This window comes from Globicephala melas, chromosome 5, assembly GCF_963455315.2.
Source record: "Globicephala melas chromosome 5, mGloMel1.2, whole genome shotgun sequence".
NCBI classification, from domain to species: domain Eukaryota; kingdom Metazoa; phylum Chordata; class Mammalia; order Artiodactyla; family Delphinidae; genus Globicephala; species Globicephala melas.
Window position 1 is genome coordinate 26,778,709 of NC_083318.1, and position 26,706 is coordinate 26,805,414.

The 26,706-nt window shown below is 38.1% G+C and overlaps 1 protein-coding gene across 32 annotated transcripts in view; it reads left to right on the forward strand.

The window, feature by feature from the left end:
• The window catches only part of CAMK2D (calcium/calmodulin dependent protein kinase II delta), a 275,015-nt gene extending 249,507 nt beyond the window's left edge, over positions 1-25,508 (forward strand). For 17 of the 32 annotated variants that reach the window (XM_060299011.2, XM_060299029.2, XM_060299023.2 and 14 more), the window contains 5 exons: positions 12,365-12,440; positions 17,162-17,256; positions 19,158-19,386; positions 19,813-19,859; positions 22,558-25,508. In XM_060299011.2, the coding sequence (XP_060154994.1) occupies positions 12,365-12,440; positions 17,162-17,256; positions 19,158-19,386; positions 19,813-19,859; positions 22,558-22,649 (539 nt within the window). In that variant the 3' untranslated portion in view covers positions 22,650-25,508. Of the gene's footprint in view, positions 1-12,364; positions 12,441-17,161; positions 17,257-19,157; positions 19,391-19,812; positions 19,860-21,300; positions 21,397-22,557 lie in introns of those variants that run through there. The other 15 variants (XM_060299032.2, XM_060299025.2, XM_060299038.2 and 12 more) reach the window with 4 other exon arrangements.
• The last annotated feature ends 1,198 nt before the right edge of the window (positions 25,509-26,706 follow it).

Below are 26,706 nucleotides of genomic sequence, written 5' to 3' on the forward strand. Positions count from 1 at the left end.
GATAAACAAACAACGTTTGTTTGGGATGAATGTGTAAGCGCCTGTGTCTGAGTTGGTAAGGTCCTTTTAGTCTGTACTAGAATTTTCTAACATGAGCAGTGTTGTGAATTATTGAAGAATTTCCTCTTCAGTGGTTTGTGATGTGTTGTATAATCTGCCTATGCAAGTGCTAAAGATAACACTTATAGGCGTTCTAAGTGGTCTGTCCCCCTGGAACTTCAAGTTTCTAAGTGTGGACTGTTAATTACTCATCAGATAACCTGAATGGTGTCTTTGATGAATGTTCATCTTTTATATTCAACAAATAATGGAAAAAAGTATTTCATACTCACAAATATGTATCTACTATGTTACATTTTATGATAATTTACATTTATAATATATCCTAGAATAAATGAAAGCAACAGTAATATGTTGTTAGTTCTGAAATATATAGTTCATAATTGTAATTCTTTCTATACTCACATTGATTAAAACAAGAATAAATTTACTGGTCTTGTAAAATTTGGCCAAGATATTCCAACAAGTACTTGTCAACAGGAAAAAATACTACACAATCTAAAAGTTGAGAGTTATGTTTTGTTCGAGGACTTTACTGAGGACTATAGCCTGGGAGGCAGCCTCTCAGATAGCTCTGAGGAAGTGTCCCAAAGAGGTAAGGGAAGAGCCAGGGTATGTAGAAGTTTTTGCTGGAAAAAAAAAAATTAGTGGAACATCAAAAGATTACTGCTAATCACACACACACACACACACACACACACACACGAAAACAGACATCCCAAGTTAGTGAATTTAGTGCTTTGTATGTATGGGAAGATGCAAGAGTCTGGGCTCATTGAAATTATTCCTTTGATATGCATCTTAACTATCTAGGGCCAGTATCCTGGTTTTTTCCATCCTGACTTCCCCTCAGGGTGCACCGTCAGGGGTGGCTGCAGTGGCTGATGGCTTGATGGCAACAACATTCTTGTACTTTACTGAAATGGTAGGCAACCTTTTTGGTCCACATACTTTTAAATCAGTTTTCTAAGCTGAATTTAGATCAGAATATCCCAGAGCTAAAGCGGTTATATAGTGCCAGTGTGAGGTATATCACTTTAATAAAAAGCATTAGCCATGAAAACTCATTGAAGAATTTTTGGTCTGATAAGATATTTTCACCCTCCCAAATTAAGTTTTGAAAAATGTAGTAACTAATCACAGAAACGACTCCTGGTCCTAGGAGTCTTGTCACTGTTCTCTTGTCAAATGCATGGGGACATGAGAAGAGTTACAGGAATTCACATCATTTTGTGAGTGTGTGTGTGTGTGTGTGGTGAAAATAGGTTATTTTCCTCCAAACCTTAAGTATGTCTTGCAAGTTGTGATAACCCATTATAAATTTATCCAGACTGACTACTGCTCTGCCTTTTCAATCCATGGTCTGACATCTCAGAAGGCTATAATAATCATCAGATCATCAAAGTTAGGCATATAGGCACATATATTACATCGAGCCCTGACCTTTGGATCTACAATGCTGTAGACAAATGCATTATACAGTTGACTTATCAAGAGAGTCTATTAATTTCCCATCATTTTCCAAATTAGAAACATTCCTTAACTATAGATACGTTATTTGTTCCATTAACTTTTTTCACTAGTTCCCTAATTTACTGTTGATTGTAGATGCTCTAGTTATTTTGAACAATGTGTGGTGTGACTGGGTTCTATGACATATTTCGTGAATTGGCCTCTCTTTTTTCCACTTCACTAAACCTGATCTGCTCTTGCAGTTTCCATTCAATGATTCTGGAAGCATGGATTGGATAATGATAGACTTTGCAATGAAAGTTGCTGAAGATGAGAATTAGCTAGAAAGCATGGAATTACAATGAGAGCAGATGCTGCTGCATATTCTTGAGCAGTAGTAAGATCTGCTGTTTTATCTTGTCAGTCTCGTCAAGGGAAATTGGTCAGAATGAGATGAGTATTATTTAACACTTCGAAAGAAGTGAAATGATGTTCTTATAATTAAAATATCTGTATGATCTGTACAGTGGTGGGTGAGGAAACTGCTTAGTGTCAACCTCATTGAAGCAAACACTGGTGTGAGAAATACTGAAATGTGTTTAGGAACTTGTGTGAACCTGGAAACAAGGGGAAAAGACCTTAAAAAAATATATGGGACTTAATAATAAATGTAGTCACAGAATAACATTTTTTAATACTCTAACTGTAGTCAGCCTGGTGCTTTCTCAAAAAAATCCAAAGACATCACACTTCAATTAATTTTGGTGTATCTTTCTGTTCGTTTTTTATTTTTGCTTTTTGCAAAATGAACAAAGATATATGACGGTTCTCTACCATGGCGGATAGCCTTCTAGGCTCCTGCATTCTTGGTCCAAGGGAGCATTCATGAATCTACCAGTTAAATTATTCAGGAAAGTAGAGTTATAAATAAACTTATCTAAGCATACAGTGGATTCTGTTTTTCATTGAAGTCAAATTTTGTACTTTTTCTAAAAGGAATAGGTTACTTAAAAGAAACTAAATTAATTATAAGCTGAGCAACAGCAGTAGAAATCATTGAAAAAAAATAAAAGCCTACACTCACGGCTGCACAAGATTTTAACTCTTCTCAATATTTTATACTGCCTGTCCATACTGAAGGACAGAGCATGAACAGGTTGGCATTTACTTTTGACCTGAAAGATACATGCCCTGTTTTGGCTAATATCATGTAAAATTGATTGGAGGGTTTAGTTGGAATCATTACAGTTCCAAGATTTGGGGAAAGCTGGATTTCATTCACGACAAAACAAGCCCCCCAAAAACAAGGCAAAAAATAACTTTCCAAATATTTAAAAATCCTAAGTCTCATTCTCTCTTTTCTTAGTCTGATTTTTCTTTTGAGACAGTAGTTTTAACCATCACCTTGGTTCTGCAGTGGAAGAAAGAGATACCTCTTGAGAATGCTTAGTATTTCTTTTTTCATGCAAATATATACACCTGATGCCCGGAGACTACAATTTTAATCTTAAATCTAAGAAGTTGATATGATTCTTTGAACCAGTTTATTAAAATCTTTTTTTTCCATGTCATAAACTCTTAACTGGAAGTGGAACCACACCTATCTAATTCATAAAACATCTTAATACTTAGAACACTCAATGGTATTCATAATGTTGTCCTATTTCTAGCTTCTGCAAGTCAGCTGCAGGTGGCAGAAAAGTTACCCAATTACTTTAATGTGGATGGACTGAATTCTTTCATATCAGCAAATGTTCTGTATAACTATATATAGCTTCTTTAGACCCTGAAAGTTTTATGTAAGCCATTTTTAATGAAAATCTTTATAAATACTTTACACATCCTTTAATCTTTAAAAATAATAGTAAATATTTTTTTCATCTTCAGATTCAGACTCATCTTAGGAATGACACAGCCATATTTTGTAACCCAGTGATAGCTTCACAAACCTTTTTAAAAAATCCAAACCTATTTTCACTTACACTAAATGATCCCAATGCCAGACTTTTCTGTTCTTAAATATTTGTTAATCATTTACTGTCAGACCATAGCAATTTAACAGGACTAAGACTAGTAGTACTTCTTCCCCAATTAACAATTTACGCCTTGAAATTCAGAGTAGTTAGGTTTTTATAGAGCAAAGTACAAAGATGATTTGAATAATTTATCTTTTAAATCTTGAGGGCCTCTAGCAATTAAAAGGCTGAATATTGGTGTTATTGAACAAGTGAATTATGGATAAGTGAGCTTTACAATAATTTCTTGAAAAGCAGTCTTGACTAGAAGCTTGGTAATTTCCAGGTGTTATATTTGGATAAAATATTATATAATAGAGTATTAAACCAATCAACTCCAGAAACTTCGATGACTTTGATTTTAAAAGCCAAAATAATGGAAATTACTCTCCTAAATATTAACTAATATATCAAACTAGTGAAATAAAAATAGTCACTAAGAAACAAGCTGTTAATTGCACAGGAAACTCCAAACATAGCTGAGTTGATAGGCACTTTTTTCTATAAAACTACCCAGAACATGAAAATGATCCTAATTTGTATATTTGCCTAAAATAAAAACTATTTCCAAGACTTATTTTTGTTAATGGCAGTATGGAAAAAGATAATAAAACCATGGGATACCCAGTTTTGTGGAACTGGTGTATTAATTAATTACAACTCTGGCTCAGTAATTAAGTCATCAGTCACCTTCCCAGAGGAAGTTCAAAGACATTTAGGTAGTTTATTTAAGTTTATGATTTCAAAATATTGAATGAGGCACTATGGGCTGGAAAGGAACATAGATTAGTGAATTAAACAGCAGACAGTACCTCAGCCAGATAAATCTCCAGCCCTGGCACAGCTTCTGAATTTGCTGGATGACTTGAGTAAGTCACTTAACCTCCCTGTCCTTCAAGTCTCTGGCAGGCAGGTACCCAATAACTCTGAGAAACGTGAAAGGAGTAGTTAAATTAAATAGAGCAAAATTTTTAAGTTTATTTTATTGAAATATAGTTGATGTACAATGTTGTGTTAATTTCTGCTGTACAGCAAAGTGATTCAGTTATACATACATATACATTCTTTTTCATATTCTTTTCCATATGGTTTATTACAGGATATTGAATATAGTTCCCTGTGCTATACAGTAGGACCATGTTATTTATCCATTCTATATACAATAGTTTGCATCTGCTAATCCCAACTCCCAGTCCATTCCTCCCCACCCACCTTGGCAACCACAAGTCTGTTCTCTACATCTGCGTGTCTGTTTCTGTTTCATAGATAGGTTCATTTGTGTCATATTTTAGATTCCACATATAAGTGACATCATATGGTATTTGTCTTTCTCTTTTTGACTTACTTTACTTGGTATGGTAATCTCTAGGTCCATCCACGTTGCTGCAAATGGCATTATTTCGTTCTTTTTGATGGCTGAGTAGTATTCCATTATATATATGTATCACATCTTTATTCATCTGTCAATTGACATTTTGGTTGTTTCCATATATTGACTATTGTGAATAGTGCTGCTATGAACATAGGGCTGCATGTATATTTTTGAATTATAGTTTTGTCCAGATATATACCCAGGAGTGTGATTGCTGAATTATATGGCAACTCTGTTTTTAGTTTTTTGAGGAATCTCCATACTGTTTTCCATAGTGGCTGTACCAATTTACATTCCCACCAACAATGTAGGAAGGTTCACTTTTCTCCACACCCTCTCCAGCATTTATTGTTTGTAGTTTTTCTGATGATGGCCATTCTGACTAGTGTGAGGTGATACCTCATTGTAGTTTTGATTTGCATTTCTCTAATGATTAGTGATGTTGAGCATACTTTCATGTGTTTGTTGGCCATCGGTTTGACTTCTTGGGAGAAATGTCTATTTAGGTCTTCTGCCCATTTTTCAATAGGGTTGGTTGTTTTTTGGTTGTTGAGTTGTATAAGCTGTTTGTATATTTTGGAAATTAAGCCCTTGCTGGTCACATTATTTGCAAATATTTTCTCCTAGTCTCTAGGTTGTCTTTTTGTTTTGTTATGGTTTCTTTTGCTGTACAAAACCTTGTAAACTTGATTAGGTCCCATTTGTTTATTTTTGCTTTTATTTCTATTGCCTTGGGAGACTGACCAAAGAAAACATGGGTACGATTTATGTGAGAGAATAATAGAATAAATATTGATAAAGAGTAAATGAGTAGAATTGCTAAGCTAAGATGATACATATAAAAAAAGATAAACAACTTTTGATCACTGAATATTTTGTAACCCATAAAAGATTTTAATATTTTGTAACCCACTACAAGATTTTAATATTCGATACTCTGCTAACATTTTAGTGAATCTCAATTTGCATGTATAAATTCAGTTTATTTCCTAACCCAAGTTCCATTGTAGGCCAACTAGTCTTCTGAATAAGTTTTATTATTAAATAGTTTCACCTCAAACTAATAAATTTAAAATCTGAACAAAGATTCAGAAAAAGCCTGAGCTCAAATAACTTGGTTCTTTCTCTCCATTCAACTCTCTTAAAAGAAATTATAAGTTTAAACATTGATAGATGTGCCTAGTTTAATCTTTCTAGACCTATACAGATTACTTCCCCATGGAAATACCGTGGCCTCATATATGGTGGTAATTCTGCTGATTTTGAGATGCGCAGGACCCATGAATGCCTTTCCAGTTAGCATAATCACAGCCAGGCTGCTACCAGACATGATCATCATCACCTCCATACTTGGCATTTATCTAATGCATTAAAATGCACAGAGAACTTTATATACATTGTCTATCCATGTATTTATGTATTCATATGTGCATGCATTGAGACATTTACTCAATACTAGGTGTTAAAAGGTAGAAAGTGGTCATGTCCTGGTCAGATCTGTGAACATCCTGTGATAATGCTATAGGAGGACCACAGTGAGATTGAATAGCTGCGTCTGGAACACTCAGGAAAGTCCATACAGAAGAGGTGACATTGGAGCAAAGTATTGAGGGAGATTTCCAGGCAGAAGACAGAGTTTCCAGGCAGAAGGAACAGCGAGAGGAAAGGCACAGAATTATCAATGAGCCAGGACTAGTTGGGAAAGAGTGAGCCCCTTGGTGTAGCTGTAGAATAGGTTATGTGGGAGCCCTGGGGGAAAAGAAGTGTCGGGAAATGAAGCTGGAAAAAAATAGAGTAGGAAAACCTTTAAAGAACAAACAAACAGGGCTTCCCTGGGGGCGCAGTGGTTGAGAGTTCGCCTGCCGATGCAGGGGACGTGGGTTCGTGCCCCGGTCCGGGAGGATCCCACATGCCGCAGAGCGGCTGGGCCCGTGAGCCATGGCCGCTTAGCCTGCGCATCCGGAGCCTGTGCTCCGCAGCGGGAGAGGCCACAACAGTGAGAGGCCCGCGTACCGCAAAAACAAAAACAAAAAAGAACAAACCAGTGTGAGCTTTGGCTTCCAGAGAGTGGGGGAACAGCACGGTCAGCTCTGTTCTCTAGAGGGATGATTCTGCAGCAGTGAGGAGTGGAGGGGCTGGTGAGGAGAGGGTATGGGAGGAGAAGGGGGAGACCTCAGGGCAGGAGTGGTTAGGAACATCCGACAGCCAGAATCAGAGCAATGGCAATGAGCCCAGAGAGGAAGAAATGGATCTGAGAAAGATTTGGATGAATAAAGAGGAGCCGGTGATCAACTGTATGAGGAATTGAAAAGAGGCATCAAGGATTTTGGTGTAGGCAGCTGAGTAGATTACGGTGCCACCATCCAAGATGAGAAATACAACAGAAGCAGCAGATTTTGCAAGGAAGATGCTTGACGTCAATTTTGAGCACCCCAGGTGTGAAATGCCAGGACAACAGGGAGTGTTTAGATTGCAGTCACAAAAATGAACTTGGAGCCCAGAAAGACTTAAGGTCCGTGATAGAGATTTGGCAGTCTTCAGTAGATGGTCAAAGCCAGAGGAATAAATGAGATTACCAAGAAAAAGGGAAAGAAACGAGGAAGAGGCTGAAGACATACCCTGGGAAACAACACGGTAATTGCTAAGGATAAATTATATGACTCATGGATGATAGGATAAGAAAGCACTTGAGTTTGCTCATTCAAATATGTACTGAACATTTACTCTATGCCATGTACTATGCTAGATGCGGGTTGTAATGGTGAGGTACCTACCCCTCTGGAGTTTACAACATAATAATAGAGAAAACTGATCAAATACACACAAAGAAGTACGTAAGTACAAGTGTACCAAGTGCTTTTAAACAGCAGGTGTAGGATATGTGTGGACTTATAACACGGGGACCTCTCCTAAAATGAGACTCCAAGTAGGATTTTTTGAAGAAATAATAGGTGAGTTGAAAGCTGATAAAAGAAATGAAGGCAATAATGGGGGACACTTTCCCAAGAAGAGAGGGCAGCTCACATGAAGAGCTGCAAAGGAGGAAGCATGGTCATTTTGAATTGCTGAGAGAAGGCGCCATGGGTGGGGTGTAGAGGATAAAGCAAGGCAGCCTTTGAGTGGGGCTGGTGAGATGGACAGGGTTTAGATTATACGAGGTTTCATAGTCCCTCTTCAGATAATTTTTCTGGACAAGAAATGATGGGTGCTTGTACCGGAGTGATGGTAAGAAGAAAAGAAGTGGACTAATGTGTAAGGCCTTGAAAAGGCAAAATCAATAGGGCTTGAAGGATTGGATTCGGAGTCAGGGTGTGAGAAAGTCAAAAATGATCCCCAGGCTTCTTTCTGGCTCGTGCACCTGGGTGGATGATGCCGTTCACCTGGACGGAGGTCCCTGGAAGAGCAAATAGGTTTGTGGCAACAGAAGTTCATATGCTCAGTTTAGGGTATGTTGGATTCCAGACGCATTAAATATCTTTAATCTCCAAACGGAGATTCCAAAATAGGCACAGACATACAGACCTGGAGGAAAAGTCTAGAAACAAGGTAACAATTTGGGAGTCATGGGATACAGACAGCAATTTAGAACACTGGTGTAGATAGAACCGTAGGGATAACAGTATATGGTAAGAGGGCCTCAGACCGAGCCTTTAAAAGGAATTGAAACGTTTCAAGTCCACATTGCAAATGAGAGTGAGATGATGAGAGCAGAGAAAAGAGAAAAAAGGGGAGTATTTCAAGATGGCAGAAAGGAGTCATCAGCAAACTCTGTGCCTTTGGGCAGTGCCGGTACTCTGTACTTCTCTGTTAACCAGAGAGGTAACATCGGTCTGCATATCTCAGAGAATTGTCCTGATGCTCAGATCTGATAATGCTTGAGAAATATTGAAATCTATCAGTTGTTTTATTACATAATCACTTTCGGTTCCCAGGGATATATTTTTTTTTGGTTTTTGAGTTTGTTTTTTTTTTTTAAAACACTGGGCCCATTCACACTCTTATCTTTCTCTTCCAGGCTTCTTTAGAACAATAAAGAGACAAAAAATATGAATTTGAACATGGCAGTGTTCTCAGTTCTTTTGCAGAATTGCATGGAAAGTAATCGCACACAGGATCTGGAGCATTTCTGCCGCTTGCTTTTCTCTCCTGCCTTTCCCCTAGGAACCTGGAAATCCCCAGAAACTACTTTGGGACCTGTGGGTATAGGCTTGAGCACCTCAATTCTATAAGTAAAACTATTTGGTAATCAGTTCCCTGTGATTAAGTGTCTAGCCATGAGGTTAGAAGCTTCTGGTACTCAGGGAACACCTTACTGGTACACTCTTCCCTCACCTTCAGGGTAATTAGTGACACCTCTCAAGCTCTCCCCACTTTGACTTCCGGAGTGGGCATTACTTGACATTCAGGAAGAGGGAAGGCCAGAGGATAGCGACCCCTCCCCCCAGAACATAGACATCCAGGCACCTTGCGCAGTGATTGTTCCTCAGCCTCACTGCTGGCGAGAGGAGATATAGCTCGCATCAAACCCTCCTTCTTCCTCTAGGTCACTGTGGCAACAGTTCCAACCACAACAGACTTCTATACACAAATGATTCATTCCCAGCCTTCTGCTTTCCTTTAAAGAGTCAGCTGTCATGTGCTGCCCTGACTCACTCGAGCGCCTTTGCTCCAGGGAAATAAGCACTCTAAAGATTACTGGTTCCAGGCCCCTCCTGAGCCAAGAGAGGCACGTTGCTTTCATGATGATGCAGCACAGAAGCCTTCTGGCTACTTCCCATGTGCCGTCCTGCCAGCTACAGCACCACTGTTTCTGAAAATAAGAACTAAGAAGGCCACTTGTGTTGCTTTGATTATGCAGGACAAAAATTAAGCCAGTTGTAGGATGCAGACTGTTGAAGAGCTAATGAGTGTTTCCATAGTGGTTCAGAGTGAGACATGGCCATGTACACTGATGTTTCTAATTGGATATTATGCTTCTGAAGGAATCTAGAGACTTTCAGGAACTTCAGAAGGTGACCCAGAACTGTTCGCACTTTGTAAACTAACTCTTAGCCTAATGAAGCTCTTCAAAGGGCAGTGATCTTATGTTCATTTTTTCCTTCTTTTATTCTAAAAAATTAACATTGTTTTCTAAACTGTAGTTTTTTTTCCTATTAGCCACATAGCATCCTAAGAAATCTATTAGTTTTAAATGAGGATTTAATACGAGGAGGAAGTTTTGGTAGTCACATTTTTCTAATCTCATTTTCTGAGCTCCTCTGCACCAGTGTCCTTTATATTCCAGAATTGGGTCAGCTGTCATGCGTTTTTGCCAAATGTTCATACTGTTGACGCTACAGACAGATGAATCACTTATTGCCTAACTAAATTAAGCTAAACTGTGCCATTGGCACCATCCCTATTACAGAATTATTCCCTGCCACTACTTCTGTCAGTATGCTTTGATGTTCGGTATATTATAGCTATTCATTCATCAAATGATCATGGGCAAGAAATGTTTTAGGTGTGTATAGGAGCTAAGAAACCTTATGTTATTTTTTTTCAATATAAATGAAATTATGTAAATAACTGAATATGGAATCTAACCTGTATGGAGATTATTTTTTGACATTATCAACCTTGACATTGTTAGCAACCATTTGTGGACAAACCATATTTTATAAGGTAGTCTCATATAATCTCAGTAAAGTCAAGTTAGGTTTACAGAACATTTGTTTTTTGTTTTTTTACATCTTTATTGGAGTATAATTGCTTTACAATGGTGTGTTAGTTTCTGCTTTGTAACAAAGTGAATCAGCTCCTCCCTCTTGCGTGTCCCTTCCGCCCTCCCTATCCCTCCTATCTAGGTGATCACCAAGCACCAGGACATTTGTTTTAAATAAGGAATATCACAACCTGGATAACCTGGAGTTTTTGGGTTTTGTTTTTTTTTTTTTTGTACCGATAAGTCTTTATTCATTGTATTTTCCCAAGGAAAAGAAGAGGAAGGGAAGAGGGTCAGCATGTGTGTTACAAAATGATAGCAAATGGGAAAGGAAGTACCCGGCACAGCAAAATCAACCAACAAATAAACACTGCCCAGATGGGGTCGCCAAAGCCCAAGGGGGCTCAGTCTCCTGCAGTTCAGTAATGAGGGGAATAACCTGGAGTTTTGAAAGTGAATATAAACTTTAAGTTTGTGGTTAAGAATCTGCTGAAAAAAAGATCAGATTCATTAAAAATGCAAACTGGTTGACTTTAATCAATAAGAACTAAAACCAGACTTCAGCTTTTTCTATGATGAATAGCAGCCTATCTAAGATAGATGGAAATAACTTCTTGTGATTACCCCCAGTTTATTTCCAGTGATTTAAAGTATCACAATGTTCTTTAAACAAAATTTAATTAAATTTAATTTTTAAAATATTTCATGCCTTTATTTCCTTAGTAAGAAAATACTGTTCTGAAATCAGGAAAAGGTTATCAACATCAGTTGATCAAATTCAACTTATTGAGCATCTATTTTATTAAAGACATTGGATAAAGCTTTTTCAAGGATACAAAGAAATAACATGTTCTTTGCCCACAGGGAGCTTTTAATTTAACTAGGAAGACATTACACAGTAAACCAAGTTTAGTAACAATTTAAAACAATAATTTAACTAAAGAAGTTGTCATGGTATATAGTATATGCTTAATTGCCAAATGACTAATACAAGGTAGGCTTTCCACAAAGGGAAAGAACACTTGAGGCAGATGAAGTAGGTGGGATTTGAGCCAAGCCAACTGTTAATAATTTTACCGATTATGGGCTAGAAGTAGAAACAAATCATGTTTGTTGTCAGAGTTGACAGCCATATGGGGGGACTTCCATCTCCATCCACAGCATTGATTCATACCTTGTTTTTCCAATTTACAGTTTATGGAAGGCTATTTATCTAAATATGATGGCAATTACAGCGTTAGCATCCTCTTTTGTAGGGTTAGTTGAGCTGAACAATAAAAAAATGCAAATAATTAAAGTTAAATGTCTCAATGCAAGATGTCAGCTATACTGTGAAGATAGATTAAAATAACACAAAAATGTTCATAAACTCAATCATGTTGGTAAAGGTAATAAGAACTACTTTTTTAAAATACAGCCTTGACCTTCTGGGTGACTGTTGTTTTCTAACAGAGGGAGGGCAGCAGTGCTTCCCCAATGTGAACATGCTTACCTGAGGGTCCTGGTAAAATACAGATTCTGAAACTGTAGGTCTGGAGTAGGACCTGAGAATCTGTGTTTCTGCCAGGCTCCCAGAAGAGGGACCTAATGTTGATCTGTGCGCTTTGAGCAGCAAGATTGTAGAGAGGATAACACCAAGATTCTGAGAGGGATGTGTCTTAACTGGTAATACTCTGTTTAAGGAAAACAGCAGTACCATTAGAGTAACTTTATATGGCTTTTGCCCTTTATTCTCACCCAACTCTTTATCTTTGCCTTTAGCACGAAAGCAAGAGATTATCAAAGTTACTGAACAACTCATCGAAGCTATCAACAACGGGGACTTTGAAGCTTACACGTGAGTAGAGGCACATTTATTTTGCTTTCATGCATATGACAAAGTATTTTCTATATGAATGCATTCTTCAATGTACCTGACTCGTGTATATTTAACGCCAGGTTTGATACACCCGCAATAGCTTCATTCCAACGTATACATGACTCAAGTGCCTCTAGGAGAGAAATAAATGTAATTAAGATTTCAGAGAGAGAAGATGAGACTTCTGATAGGAAGATTGGGGATTTCTTTGTCAGTGCACAGAAGCCTGACCCTCTGGCACCTCCATGCGAGAGAAGGCATTCCAGGCAGAGCAATCCATGAGAGCAAACACACAAGAAACACGAAAGCACGTAAATAGTTCACTTGGCTTAAGAGACGTTTTTCCTCGCAGTTCTGCAGAGGTGATGGGACAGAGAAAGAGATTAGGAGGCAGCGTCTGGCAGCCTTTTCCCTTTCCAGCCAGCACAGCTCAACTTTATCTTCATCTCTTTTAGGGGTTTGCCTCTTAGATAAAATTTTATTTGAAGAAAGGGTTCTAATGTTAAATTTAAAGTTTACCATAGGTATTAAAGGAAGTCACTTTGATCAAATAAAAGTAAAGCTTTCAAATAGGGCGTGAAGGCTTATTGTGCAAAGAACGTGGGTCAATAAGTTAGTTATTTGAGTGGAGAAAAAAATCAGTTCTCAGCTTTCCCCTTATACCATACTAGTGAGGTCCTCTTGAATGAAAGTGTTAAATGCAGAAAAGAGTTTGATCTCTGGTTGGAAAGATCTAAGTTTAAAAGCAGGGGAAGTCAGTGAAATGAAAAAGTGAAATGATTAGGCTACCTAAATAGATGAAACTTAATATACTTTAATTTTTTTTAAAGCCAAAATAAAACAGACAAAAAAGAAACAGAAAAATATTTGTAAAACATGTCAAAAGTTAATTTAGATTGAGAAGATAAGGTTGAAAAGTGGAAAAATAGGTAAAGGAACTGAGCGATTAGCAAAAGAGGAAATATGAATGACAAGTAAACTAATGAAAGCATGTTGATGTCCACTAGTTGTGTGCAAATCTGAAGGAGGGTTTTCTGCCGATCAAATCAGCACAGATAAAAACTCCGCTGATCACCAAAGGGGCACAGATACTGCAGGACAATAGTGACTTTTCCCACCACCTGATGGAGTATAAATGGGGACAGACTTTCAGAGTGGTGGTGACAGCAGGGATTTGGGTCGCATTTATGTACCAGGAAGTGTTTCCAAAGGTTCAAATCACTACTTTAACCCTATGTTCCTAGTTATAAAAATTTAGGGCCTTTCCTGGTGGCGCAGTGGTTGAGGGTCTGTCTGCCGATGCAGGGGACACAGGTTCGTGCCCCGGTCTGGGAGGATCCCATATGCCGTGGAGCGGCTGGGCCCGTGAGCCATGGCCGCTGAGCCTGCGCGTCCGGAGCCTGTGCTCCGCAACGGAAGAGGCCACAGCGGTGAGAGGCCCGCGTACCGCAAAAAAAAAAAAAAAAAAATTAACATGGGATTTTGAATTTAAAACAGGGACAAAAAGTGTGAACAAAGATATTTATGGAATCAATATTCAAAATAGTGAAAAATTATAAACAGCTTATATGTCCAACATTATGGTAACATTAATCTGTGGTGTGTTTGGAACCGTGGATACTTATGCAGAATTTCTAGCGATCTGGCAAAACGCTTATGAGTATTCACTGAAGATAAAGCAGGATATAAACGTGTGTGTACATAATTATTCCAACTACATAAGAGAAAATATAAAAACAGAATGAAATATGACAAATTGGTTTTTAAAAGGAAAAAAGATATTGCCTCTGGGAGATGAAACTGTGTTTTTTATTTCCTGCTTCTTTCCAAGTTTTGTATAATAAGAAGATATTTTTTATCATCAGTTACAAATAGCTAGCCAAATATAAAATATGGAAGAGAGTAACTGAATATAAGAACTAAATTAAATCCAGGACTGCTTCTTATAAATTAATGTGTGTGCAAATACATACAAACATAAGTATATACATATATATGTATTTGTGTTTATTAGTTCTTTAACAGGACCTAATAAAAGTATACTTAGAATGAAAGAAATAGTAAGAAATGGAGTTTAAAAGAACACTGTTTGTTGTCAGAGAATTAAACAGTTGAACAGTTGTTAAAGAGCTGTTTAGAATTCTGTGCCGTAAGACCTGTTCCCTTTTATTCTTTTTGCTGATATAACTTTGTTAGACCCAATATGATTCTTCAAATATAATATACTTAGGATAAAAATCTTTTGGAATAACATTCCCCTGCGGATTGGTAGAGTGTGTTTTGTTGGTGTTGTTAGCCAGGAAAAAGTGGCAAAATATAGCGTTTCCTATATTCTGACACTTTAAAATAGGGTATTTTAAATAATGCAATTCCTTGGAATCACATCAGTTTACGAATTCCTTTGCCTGTAATCTGGCTTGATTTTGTACACTCAGACCCAGGGGTAATCCAAGAGGACCTTGCATTTGGGAGCTTTTTGCATGGTAGAATGTATTGGTACAGCCCTGTCAGCTGGTCCTTAGAACACCTGTTCAGAGCATACACACCCACAGGTCAAGTGGCAGCTTTGTGAATCTTTCATTAATCCAAAGCCTGTGATAGGAGAGAGAGAGATACATACATACATTACTTATATAGAAGAAACATATGAGAGAGAGAAAGAACACATGAACAAGTTTTCAAGTATTTTGACTCAATGGCTAGGTAAAAAGGTCCATCATAGTACAGTGATTCTCAGGTGACTTTTTTTTTTTGATGTTGGGGATAGGAGTTTATTAATTAATTAATTAATTTTTGCTGTGTTGGGTCTTCGTTTCTGTGTGAGGGCTTTCTCTAGTTTTGGCAAGCGGGAGCCACTCTTCATCGCGGTGCACGGGCCTCTCACTATCGCGGACTCTCTTGTGGAGCGCAGGCTCCATCGCGGTGCACGGGCCTCTCACTATCGCGGACTCTCTTGTTGTGGAGCACAGGCTCCAGACGCGCAGGCTCAGTAGTTGTGGCTCACGGGCCTAGTTGCTCCGCAGCATGTGGGATCCTCCCAGACCAGGGCTTGAACCCGTGTCCCCTGCATTAGCAGGCAGATTCTCAACCGCTGTGCCACCAGGGAAGCCCCTCTCAGGTGATTTTGGTGCTGATATAAAGTAGTAAAAAATTTTGATTCACTAATGTTGACAACCAAAAGTCATATTTATAGATAAAGTAACAGCCCCTGGCAGAATAAAGTCCTGTTACCATGGGAACACTGTTTTTCCCATTTTACTACTTAGAAAGAGATTATGAATATTTAACTTTGAGCTTTAATACCTGCCCCCCAGGAAGTCTGAGGCAAAGTTTAAAATCCCCGCCCACACCCACCCCACCCGCAACTAAGGCTTTCTTTACCACAACGAATAACCACTGTGATTTTTTACTTTAAAAGTAAAGTATTCTTAAAAAAAAATCAGTTCCAAAATTCTGTGAACCATACGTTCAAGAACCATAATGAGTGAGCCTTTTGAAGCTTGCATTTCTGTTGAACAGTTAAAACATTTTTCCTCCCAAATGGGCAATTTCCATACGAAATTAGATGTAGCCCCACCAAATTAATAAATGATCCAAAATCTTTCAGCACGTATTCCTTTTATCTAACTTTGTGAACTACTAATTCTTCAAATCCAGATTTTACGGCACCTTCTGTGAGAAGCCTAAGCTGATCACCACAGGCCCAAGGAAATATTTTCTCTGTTTCCACGGGACTTATAAACATGCCCAGACCCAGTGCTCACCATATCAAGCAACTACCCATCATTCCCCAACCATACTCTGCCATTGTACTTGCTGCCCTCCTCTGCCTACCCCCTTCCGCACACCTGGAAAACTCCTACTCATTCCAGAAAGCCCAGCTCAACTTTCCTTTCTCACATATATGTCATCTGGTTTTTGAGCACTTCGTATTTATTTCCATTCCATTATTAATTGTTGTGTTATAATTGTTTCAAAGAATATCTGCTACATAGTAGGTGTTTTAACAATTCTTCATTGAATAAATAAAATTTTCCAAGAAAGCCCATTGGCTTTCTCTGAATATTTAAAATAGTATATGTTTTTCTTGAATTACATTTCTAGGATTAAAAAGAAAACTAATGTGCATTTGAATCTCTCATTAATTTTATTTTAAGTTAATTAAGCTTGTTAATTAAAGGTTACTTAAGTCTGTCAGACATTGCCAGAAAGTGTAGGATGTGACACCTGCCTTCAAATCAATCATATATACGTTTGATATGAATGTAGATGATGTCAAAAATTATTCCGAAAGTATTTAATTTCAGAGCCAAAGTTGATTTTATAGGACTTGGAGGGTAGCTTGGACTTGGAGAGCATTTAAAAAATAATAAACTTATAACAACTAAAAAACTAGGGAATTAGAAAAACTGGGGAAAGCCTAGAGAGTTCACCTTGGAAATTGAAAAGTAGGCATTTTAAAAAAGGAAACTTCCTAAAGTGTGATAGATTACCGCCTGCTGGAGCTGGTTTTATTGTCTCGCCCCTGTCTGAGGTCTCTGCAATATTCCTTTTTAGGGTCTGTTCCTCAAACCGCCTTGCCAAGCCCTGTGATAGAAATTTTATATTTTTAAAAAAACTCCTTCATTGGCTGATAAATAAGAATAGATATTGTGAAACAACGAAATACATTAACTCATTTATTATTTTTTTTCCTACAGGAAAATCTGTGACCCAGGCCTTACTGCTTTTGAACCTGAAGCTTTGGGTAATTTAGTGGAAGGGATGGACTTTCATCGATTCTACTTTGAGAATGGTACATTTATTCTAAATTTAATATCATGCCTTTTCCAAATTCTCTTTGAATTTCTCCCAAATTTACAGATTCTTTGGCTCTTTGCTGCAATGAGAGTTTTTACCTTAGTCCAGCATTTTGCATCGTATTTTTATATTTTTGTATTTGAAATTGAAAAACATGACAGCCTTAAAGAGTTTTATGTTTTGAAAAGTATGTTTATATAAAAAAGTGATGTTGATTGAATATACCCCATAGAAGTCCCAGTGAATGTATAATATAAGCTGTGAAATGAGTGACCAAAAATTGTTGAGTTTTTCATAAAACATTGTTTTATGAAAATGGTTTTCATAAAACATTGTTTGTATATGAAAAGATAAAAAAAACACAGCATGCCAGAATATTTGACATAGAGGAGGGCTTTCAAGCATAATTAATGCTCCGTTTCAAGGTAAAATATAAATGAAGATGAGTAATCAGATAAATATTTCAGTTCCAATTACAAGAATTTTAATGGTCTCAGAGGAAAGAGAAAGTGACAAAAGAAACTCCTGCAGAATTCCTTCAGGTCACCAAGAAAAGTGTAGACCAGAAGTTTCTTTTATGCTCCTTTCCCTCACACATAACGACATTAGGTATCATGCAGGGAGGGAATTCACCTTTTGCAGTGAGATTTTGATGAATTAAAGAGGAATTGTAGTAATGATTAGAATAATCAAGCTCACGTCCAGTAATTATAAGCACTGAAAATGTCTGCCTTGGCATGGATTTTTACATTTAATGAATTGCTTTGTCTTATGTGCACTAGACATTTGCAAGCAAAGATAATTATGTGGTAAACTGGCCTTAACAAAGCTTCAGTAAATGTTCTCCTGTTCTCTCTGTTCCATCCCGCACTGTGACTGACAGCATCTCATAATGTTTTTCTTCAGTTGACTCTCGATTGACACCATCTCACCTGTAGTAAAAGGATAATTAACCCAATAATATTTTAACTTACCTCAACATAACACTGTACATCATTATTTTCCATACATACATATTCTTCATAATGGGATATTCTTTTTTACATGACTGTAGCACTAAGTAATTTATTCAGATCTTTTCTGAAAATGGAGGACGTGTTTGGTTAATAGGTAAAACAGTTCTACCTGTTTTAGTGATCTAAGAGAGTAGCATCATCAATCAATTATCTGCACTAAATCTTCATATCTCAGTCATTGAATAACTAGAATAAATAGCTATTGTCAAAACAACAAAGGCTGGAGCCTAGTGAGGGCTGCTCAACCAAAGAAAAGAGCTAGAGAATCAGAATCAGGCTATATGGCCAACACGAAATTTTGGGTTTTTACTGGATAACCACAGCTGGACTAACATAGAATGGACGCTACTAAATAAAGGAGCCACAGGATGAGATGGGGAAACAGAGTCACACTATGGCCAGCCTGTTTAGGAGACAGCAGTCTCCATGCTTGATATGTTCCCCTTGTCCCATGTACTTCACCAACTAACAAAAAAAATGAACAAGCCCACAGGATACCCTGTCAACTGCCCCAGTGGTTCCTTCATTGGAAAGACAGGAACTGCTCCGTGTACCTGGGCCAGCCCTTCTCCATCTCTATTCATATTATGGCTTGTTCCTAACCACTTCCCAATATAAATATGTCTCTCCAGCTTTCTCAAAGTTTTCAGAGTGGCATACAATTTAACTACAAAGGGAGTCAAAGAAAATAATGACTGTATTTACTTCTGCTCTCTTTTTCTTTATACTTTGCACAGTACCAGGCATTCAATTAATGCAGAGAACTAATAGTTGAATGAATGAATGGCATTCTATTTATTGGTCCCAACTGAAGTTATTATTGGTTTTGGTTTACTTTACATAGAAACTAAATTCTCTTTTCCATGTTGTTCTCTTTCAGCTTTGTCCAAAAGCAATAAACCAATCCACACTATTATCCTGAACCCCCATGTACATCTGGTAGGCGATGATGCTGCCTGCATAGCATACATTAGGCTCACACAGTACATGGATGGCAGCGGAATGCCAAAAACAATGCAGTCAGAAGAGACACGTGTGTGGCACCGCCGGGATGGAAAGTGGCAGAATGTTCATTTTCATCGCTCGGGGTCGCGAACAGTACCCATCAAGTAAATATTTCCAGGCTGTCAGCTTCTTTGTTAATATACCCCTGGTCACCGTCTTTTACTTATTCCATTGTTAATAGCATGGCATCTGTTATTTAATGCTAGTGGTCATTTAGTGGTCAGTTACACTGGTGGGAATTAATGTTTCATGAGAAGCAGTCTATAATTCTCCAGAAAGATCAATCAGACTAGCCTTTTGTGGGTTGAAACTTGCCCTAGAAAGTACACAATAGTTTTAGATAGAAATTAGAGGATACCCTATTATGCTGATTTCTCTTATGGTTAAATCAGGGAGAATTCATGTAATAAGGTAAACTATTTATGACTTCATTGTCACAATTGGCAGAGGAAGGGGAAAAATTAGGGGGAAAAGTTTCTAAAATGACCAATACAGTTGACCCTCCTTATCCATGGTTTCCTTACACACAGATTCAACCAGCCTGAGATCAAAAATTTTCAGGGGTGGAGAAATTCCAGTAAGTTTCAAAAAGCACAACTTAAATGTGTCTTGCAGGGAACTATTTACATAGCATTTACATTGTGTTAGGTATTCTAAGTAAACTAGAGATTATTTAAAGTATATGGGAGGATGTGTGTAGGTTATATGAAATACTGTGCCATTTTAATAAGAAACTTGAGCATCTGCAAATTTTGATATCCTCGGCGGTTCTGAAACCAATCCCCTCCCCCCCAGATACTGTGGGGAGACTGTATAATATCAGGAGCTTCATTTCACAGGTTTTCTTCTACTGGTGCTCAATTATGAGAAATGTATGAAATACAGCATTTAAGGTGCAAGTATTAGGTATTTCAGCATCTTTCTCACTACACCACTCTACCTCAGATGCCATGTTTGCTCTTCCAATCAATAATTAGACATTTATTGCACATCACATAGGTGCAGGTAAAATGTGCCAGGTAAAATGCAAGGTGAACGATGTTGCCCTTAGGAACTTATATTCTAGTTTAGAAAGCAACTTATCACCAATACCAAAGAAAAAACAAAGTTTATAATCAACTTCAGTGTAGAAGGGAATGAATGACTAATGTAGCAAACTGTTTATAACAGTTTGGAAGTATACTGTGTATAAAAGAATTTTGAACAAGGTCTTAAGTGAGGAGTGGAATTTGGAGAAATGGAAGGATAGAAAGAACAAAAGGAAGATAGTCCAAGTTCAAGGAGCATCATGAGGAAAAGCACAGGGTCAGACGTTAGCTTCCTGTGGTAGAGGATTGTCAGTAAGGAAGGCTGGCTCCAGCTCGAGTCAAGGGGAATCATGGGGGTTGAGGTTGCATCAGTAAAGTGGGGTGAGATGAGAACAAAAAGGGGTGTTGAGGTTGCGTCAGTAAAGTGGGGTGAGATGAGAACAAGAAGGGGTGTTCAGAATCAGTAGAAGCTCGGCCAGCTGCTGATCTCATTCCAGATTCTCTCACCAGGATTACCTGGTAATATCTGGGGGGCATGGGATGGGGAATCAAGGCCACACAAACAGCCATTCAACTCACTCCGGAGAATCCATCAAAATGTCTTAGTTTAATAATGTCCCACCACAGTGGTTTTCAATGGCCTTCTCTGTAGCCTTATTATGTATCACTGTTGGATTTGTAAAAAGTGGGTCAGTAAGGGGAAAAAAAAAATAGGTTGAAATTCACTCCAAAAAAAAAAAAAAAGCTAAGTAATTAAGAGAAAGACAAAAGGAACGTAAGGATAATGAAGACACCTGTTTTTGTGCATTTCTGGGTTTTTTACCCCAAAGAGGTACAGCACCAATTTCCAGTTAATACAGAAGGGATTACATTCATTCAGTACTAGAAGGTTAGGCTTTTCTGCAATTCCCTAAAGTGTTTATGGGATAGAGCCTATTTAAGAAAACTTCATTTTATGCCAGGTGGCTTAAATGGGGCTTCTCTTAATAGGCCATCTTGTATTCCAAATGGGAAAGAAAACTTCTCAGGAAGCACCTCTTTGTGGCAAAACATCTAAGGCCTGAAAACCATTCCCATGTGGGTCTTGTAAGTAACACCCTGCTCCATGATACTTTGTGATTGGAGCTAATGACTGAAAAGCTGCATGGCTGTTTTTCCTCCCTTTGAGGATATTTCCTCACATTATTTCAGTGAAAACCATATTTGCATGAGCTCTTGAGTCTAATGGTTGGCACCATTGTGTAGCATAACCCATATTTTCAAGGTACTAAAGTGCTGAGGAGACCCTCCCTTCAGCACATGGATTGTGGCAGGTTTGGAATATCGTGGAGTTCTCACATCAAAAGTCAGTTCTCTCTGGGTCAATTCAGACAACTCTCAATTATCCAGAACTAATTTATATCAGGCTCTAGGCTCTTTTGGAGTCTTACTGTTTTACAAGAGGTTATAGTTCCTGTTCTGCCCTTGGCTAAGGTTAATACCTAGACTAATTGGCTCTGCCTGACTGAGTATAATAGTATTTGACCACGAGGAGGAAGTCAAGCTGAAATTTAAAACAAAGCGAGTAATTCCAGAGGATAATTGGAAGTTGACTGTAATTCAATTCATGCCTGCATTGTTATTTCCTAAGATTTGCTTCTTACCTTGGATTAGAATAATTCAGATACCTGTGGTACTGTTGTGAATTTTTTCCCCATTCAAAGCAAGCACTGAACCTTGTCAGACCTTGGAAGAGGTAGTGCTCCCAGCTGTTGGTTTAAAGAAAGAAGACCTCCAATTAAATAAGAATAATCGTGTTTTCCCTACTTCTGAGGCTGTAAAATTGACTTCGAGGTGTGATTTCCCGCAGAGTCTAAGAATAATGACAGAAGCTAAAGGATGCATTTAAACTTTTCGTCTCTTTCCACCAAATAATGCTATTCATTTATTAATTTGTCTGGTAAACATGAATGCTTGAACTGTATGTTTAGATTTCATCATGTGCTTGCAGCCTGAGTCCCTGTCTATTTTTAGCTTAGCTCTGTGTGGACAACTTGACAGATTAAAAGTAGAAGATCCATATTAATTGCTTAACATTGTGCATTTTCTCTTTTAATGACTGCAAGCAAAGATCTCTTATACATAGCATTTTCGATCTATTACTTAACTGCTGAGTTATAAAATCGTAGCCTAGCCTAATCTTTGGCAAAGCAATTTGATGCTACTTTGTAAAACAGTTTAATTTATGTCTCCCCTCTCTCCTTTCAGCTAAGTATCAACAGTGCCACTTCTGCATTCTCTGTTCTCACCTGGATGGTAACCCTGGGCCGTCCTCTCCTCCTCTTCATGCATGTTTCTGAGTGCATGAAGTTGTGAAGGTCCTACGTGTAATGCACATGTGATGCATCATCTTGTCATATATTCCTTCCTGTACATTGTTTACACTTCAACTATGGAGATGTTCCATGCAAACTTCAATCACTGTTGGCAAACAATAGGGGGAGGTCAGACAAAATTCCACAATACTCCAAGTACAAACCTACTCATCCGGTTTCTCTGCTTATGCCAAGACTTAACAGACTTCAAAATTATCGTTCTTTGAATGACAGTTTGTAACAGAAATGTAAGTTTTGAAAAACTCTTTGCTGTTCATCTGTTTTAGCTTTTTTGTTTAACAAAAAAAGGGAAAAGAAATTACCTTCAGTTTCCTGGTGTGATCCTGGTTGAAATGGTTGATATTTCACTGAAAGCTGTGTTGCTGTTTAACAATGAAAGGGATTGATACGTGGGCAGAATCACTTATGAATGTGGGAGCGAGAATCGGTGGGTTTGCTACTACCTAAAGTCATGTCTTTTTTGGTCAAACTGTGTAAACTGGAAAAACTCACGTCATTGACGAGTTTGATCACTTTAGGGTATACTTGCACTGTTCTGGTGAAATTTGCTGAATTTTTTGTTCCTTTCTCAAACCTATGCTCTTTTTTCTTCATTTTCTCCTATTTCTTTATTACTTTTGTTTGCTTCCTTTATATTTTTCTGCTTTTCATTCTTTTTTCTCTTTTTGTCTAGTAGTCTGAGAAAAGTGAAATTTGCATAATGAAGGTAAAATAAAAACAGGCCTTTTGGAGGTGGCTAAACTAGTGCTTTGATCATCTTCTGGGCCCATAAAAATGATGTCAAGAAGATTTCAAAAGTTTGTAATTCTGCTCGAGTTTGGACGTAGGGATCCTAACTATGTTGGAGGTATTAGAATTGTTTAAACTTATAATAAAAGCAAGTAGGTTCCTACTGTACCTGCACCACGTCTCACTGATTGGTGCAGTTGCCAGGAGAGTACCAAGCTGGTCGTAGATCAGGATTTTGTGCAAAGGCGCTTCCTTCTGCCTTGCAGGATGCGCGCCTCCTGCGTCATCACTGGCTAGTTTTCTGAAGTTAGAGAGGCCTGCGGGTGTTTTCCATTCTCCTAAGTGTTTGTTTTGAACTCTGTCTCTGTGACTTGCGCTTTTGTAGCTTCTCTCATGTGTCAGAGTAACATTATCTTCCTTCGAGGAGTTAGCATTTTCCTATTTAAAAAGGGGGGGGGGGGGGCGGGAGGGATTGTCCCTGTTTTCTCTGTGGTTCTCATTTCTCCTTTGTTTGTTTATTCAATTCCTGTGGGGCTTTTTCTCCTCCCTGAAATGCTTTATAGTGCATGGTATCTTCATCAGCGTTATTTTAACAATAGTAATTCACAATCCCCAGAAGCCTATTTTTAAAGCAGAAGCAAAAAAATAAAAACATCAACCCTCCCTCTTTTCTCTCATTTCACCTTTCTGTGTTGATTACTAATCACCTTAGATATTGTTGCTAGTGGATGTATGGTAGATGGATTGAAGCTTTTCTGATAATTATTACACGATTTAAAACAATATATATTTAAAATAAAATAAATATATACAGTAAATGTATTGGGCCATGTTAACCTGCCAATGAGATCTGTGAAAAAATAATGGCCTCATTTTTCCCTTTTTAATTTCTTTTACCTTTTTGTGCAGCAGCTATACGTGGCATACATGTATTTTTTAACAAAATAGGTATAGAGTGTTTTTTTTTTTTACACTTTTAGCATGTGGTGTTGAAGTATTATTACTGTAGATCAAGTTTGTCTTCCGCACTAAGACGTGAGGAAATTGTGATTTGTTCTCTCCACCACAATTGAATTACACATTTATTATCTTCTCTCATTTTGAAACACTGCAGTTTACCGTGGGACACTGTATATATTTCTTGCCATAATGGTAAATGACTGATTGATATATTTAAGAGTTAATAAATTTGTGATTTCTGCTGACAATGTGTCCATTTTTATTTTTAAGAGGTACTGTATTTATTTATGCATGTGTGACGCTGGCTAGTGCCAATGGCACTATGTGGTCTCATTAGTCCATAATTTACCTTTGACATAAAGATGAAGCTACTGAACTGAGCTTCCTTCTAAGAACGTACTTGGTGATGCTAATGACAAGTTACTGTGTGCACAAAGTCTGTCTCTCCCAGGGAAATTTTTCTGAGAACAAAGCAGTTAGAACAAGAGTCCTAAAAATTTCTCAATGTGCCTTCCACTCCATCCTTCTCATGGCTGCTAGCTAGATTCCATTTTTAACCCAAATCTGACCAAACCTGTGTTATCTCCAATATATAGGCAAGCGCCTCATCTCCCGCTACCCCTCAACTTGAACTTGAGTGTACAGAAGTACTCAACTTCTTTCAGTTTATTAAAAGCACCACACGTTTATGTTTCTAGAATATTCTTCCCCTACTTCTTCAATCTAATTCTTACTCATTCCTTGAAATTCAATTTAGACTATCATCCCCTCCAGCAAACCTCCCTAGACCATGCTCTAAGCTCACTCTCTCTCTCTCTCTCTCTCAGTACTGACAATACTTTGTGTTCACCTCTTCCGCCAACCACATTGTTTTGGAAATACATCTTTGTGTGTTCTCTACTGGAGTAATGCCTCTCTAGGCAAGAACTGTGTGTTTGTATCCGTGGCTCCATATAAGAGCCAGGAAGGGAGACGTTGTTTGTTAGTAGTTGCTGAACCATGGCCAAACCATAAATGGGAAACTCACAGTGCAGTCGGAGTCCTGGGTTTATTGTTCGGTTCTGTCGTTGTTGTCTTTGACACTCTGAGCAATTTGCCTCTTCCCTCTGAACCTTCGTTTTCGTGTTTATAAAATGAGAAGAAAAAAAAAACAATAAGGATATTGTGAAGGTTAGGAATAATAGGTACAGAGTACCTAGAATAATGTTTGGTGGTAAATATTAAATGGTAGCAGCTCTAACTGTTCTAATCACTGATAGTAATACTCCCAATGTTCTAGTTATTCCTTACTCAGAAGCGTATAGAACTCTTGTTTTGATATGAGCTGCCCTGTTTAGGTAGATTTACTGATATTGCTAAGGATATACTCATATTCAAATGTCTCAGCAGCAAAATGAGGAATAGCGAGGTAGTAATCTAGCCGAAAGTAGGGAAAATGAAATGGAGTAAATCAGTATATTCTAGGGAAATTCAAGGAATCTTAGCCTAAAGTAACTGAAATTTTGAATCTCTGTAAATAAAAACTATATATAATGTAAGGGTGAACACAGAAAGCACAACCTTTGAGTGATTTCATTAAATAAAATTCTACTGGCTTCTACAAATGTTTCAGTTTCCATGGTCTCCTTTGTCAGATGAAAGTGAGAATATATATTTATTTAAAAAAAAAAGATACTGAATATCAGCACACTAAACCATGTGTCCGTGACCGGAACAATAAGCAGTCATAAACCACCTTGGCCCGAGAGAGCAGCACGAAGTATTTACGGTACTTCTGCTTTTCTGTCAAATAAAACAATTCTCAAAATAAGCTGAAATGTTCTCCTGAGGACCCGGCTTCTGACTTCACAGCAAGAAATAAAGCCATCTCTGCATCTCTGTCTACGCAGCACCTGGCCTTCTCTCCCGTTGCTGTGGAAATAGTTTGTGCACCTGGCAGAGGCCGACACCCTTCCCCTTCACACCTGCTGGCAGGCATCGCAAGTCTCCCTGCTGCACCCCGTCATCATAAATCGCTTCCTCTACACTAGACATCCCCGCCAACGCCCCGTTTCTTTCCGTCATGTCCAGACTCCTTGAAAGGCCTGCATGCGCTTGCTGTCTGCCACCTCTCTCCTCCTGTCCCCTTAAGCCCACCCTCACGAATCCACAAAGCAGGTTCTCCCAAAGTCACCGATGACCACCGTGTCATTCATGCCAGGGACCAATGTTCAGTGTTCATTTTACCTGCTCTCAGCAGCATTTGACACAGCTTCCTGTCTCAATCTTGAAACATTTTTCTCTTGTCCTTCAGACAATACACTTGCCCAACTTTCTTCCTACCGTTCTAGAT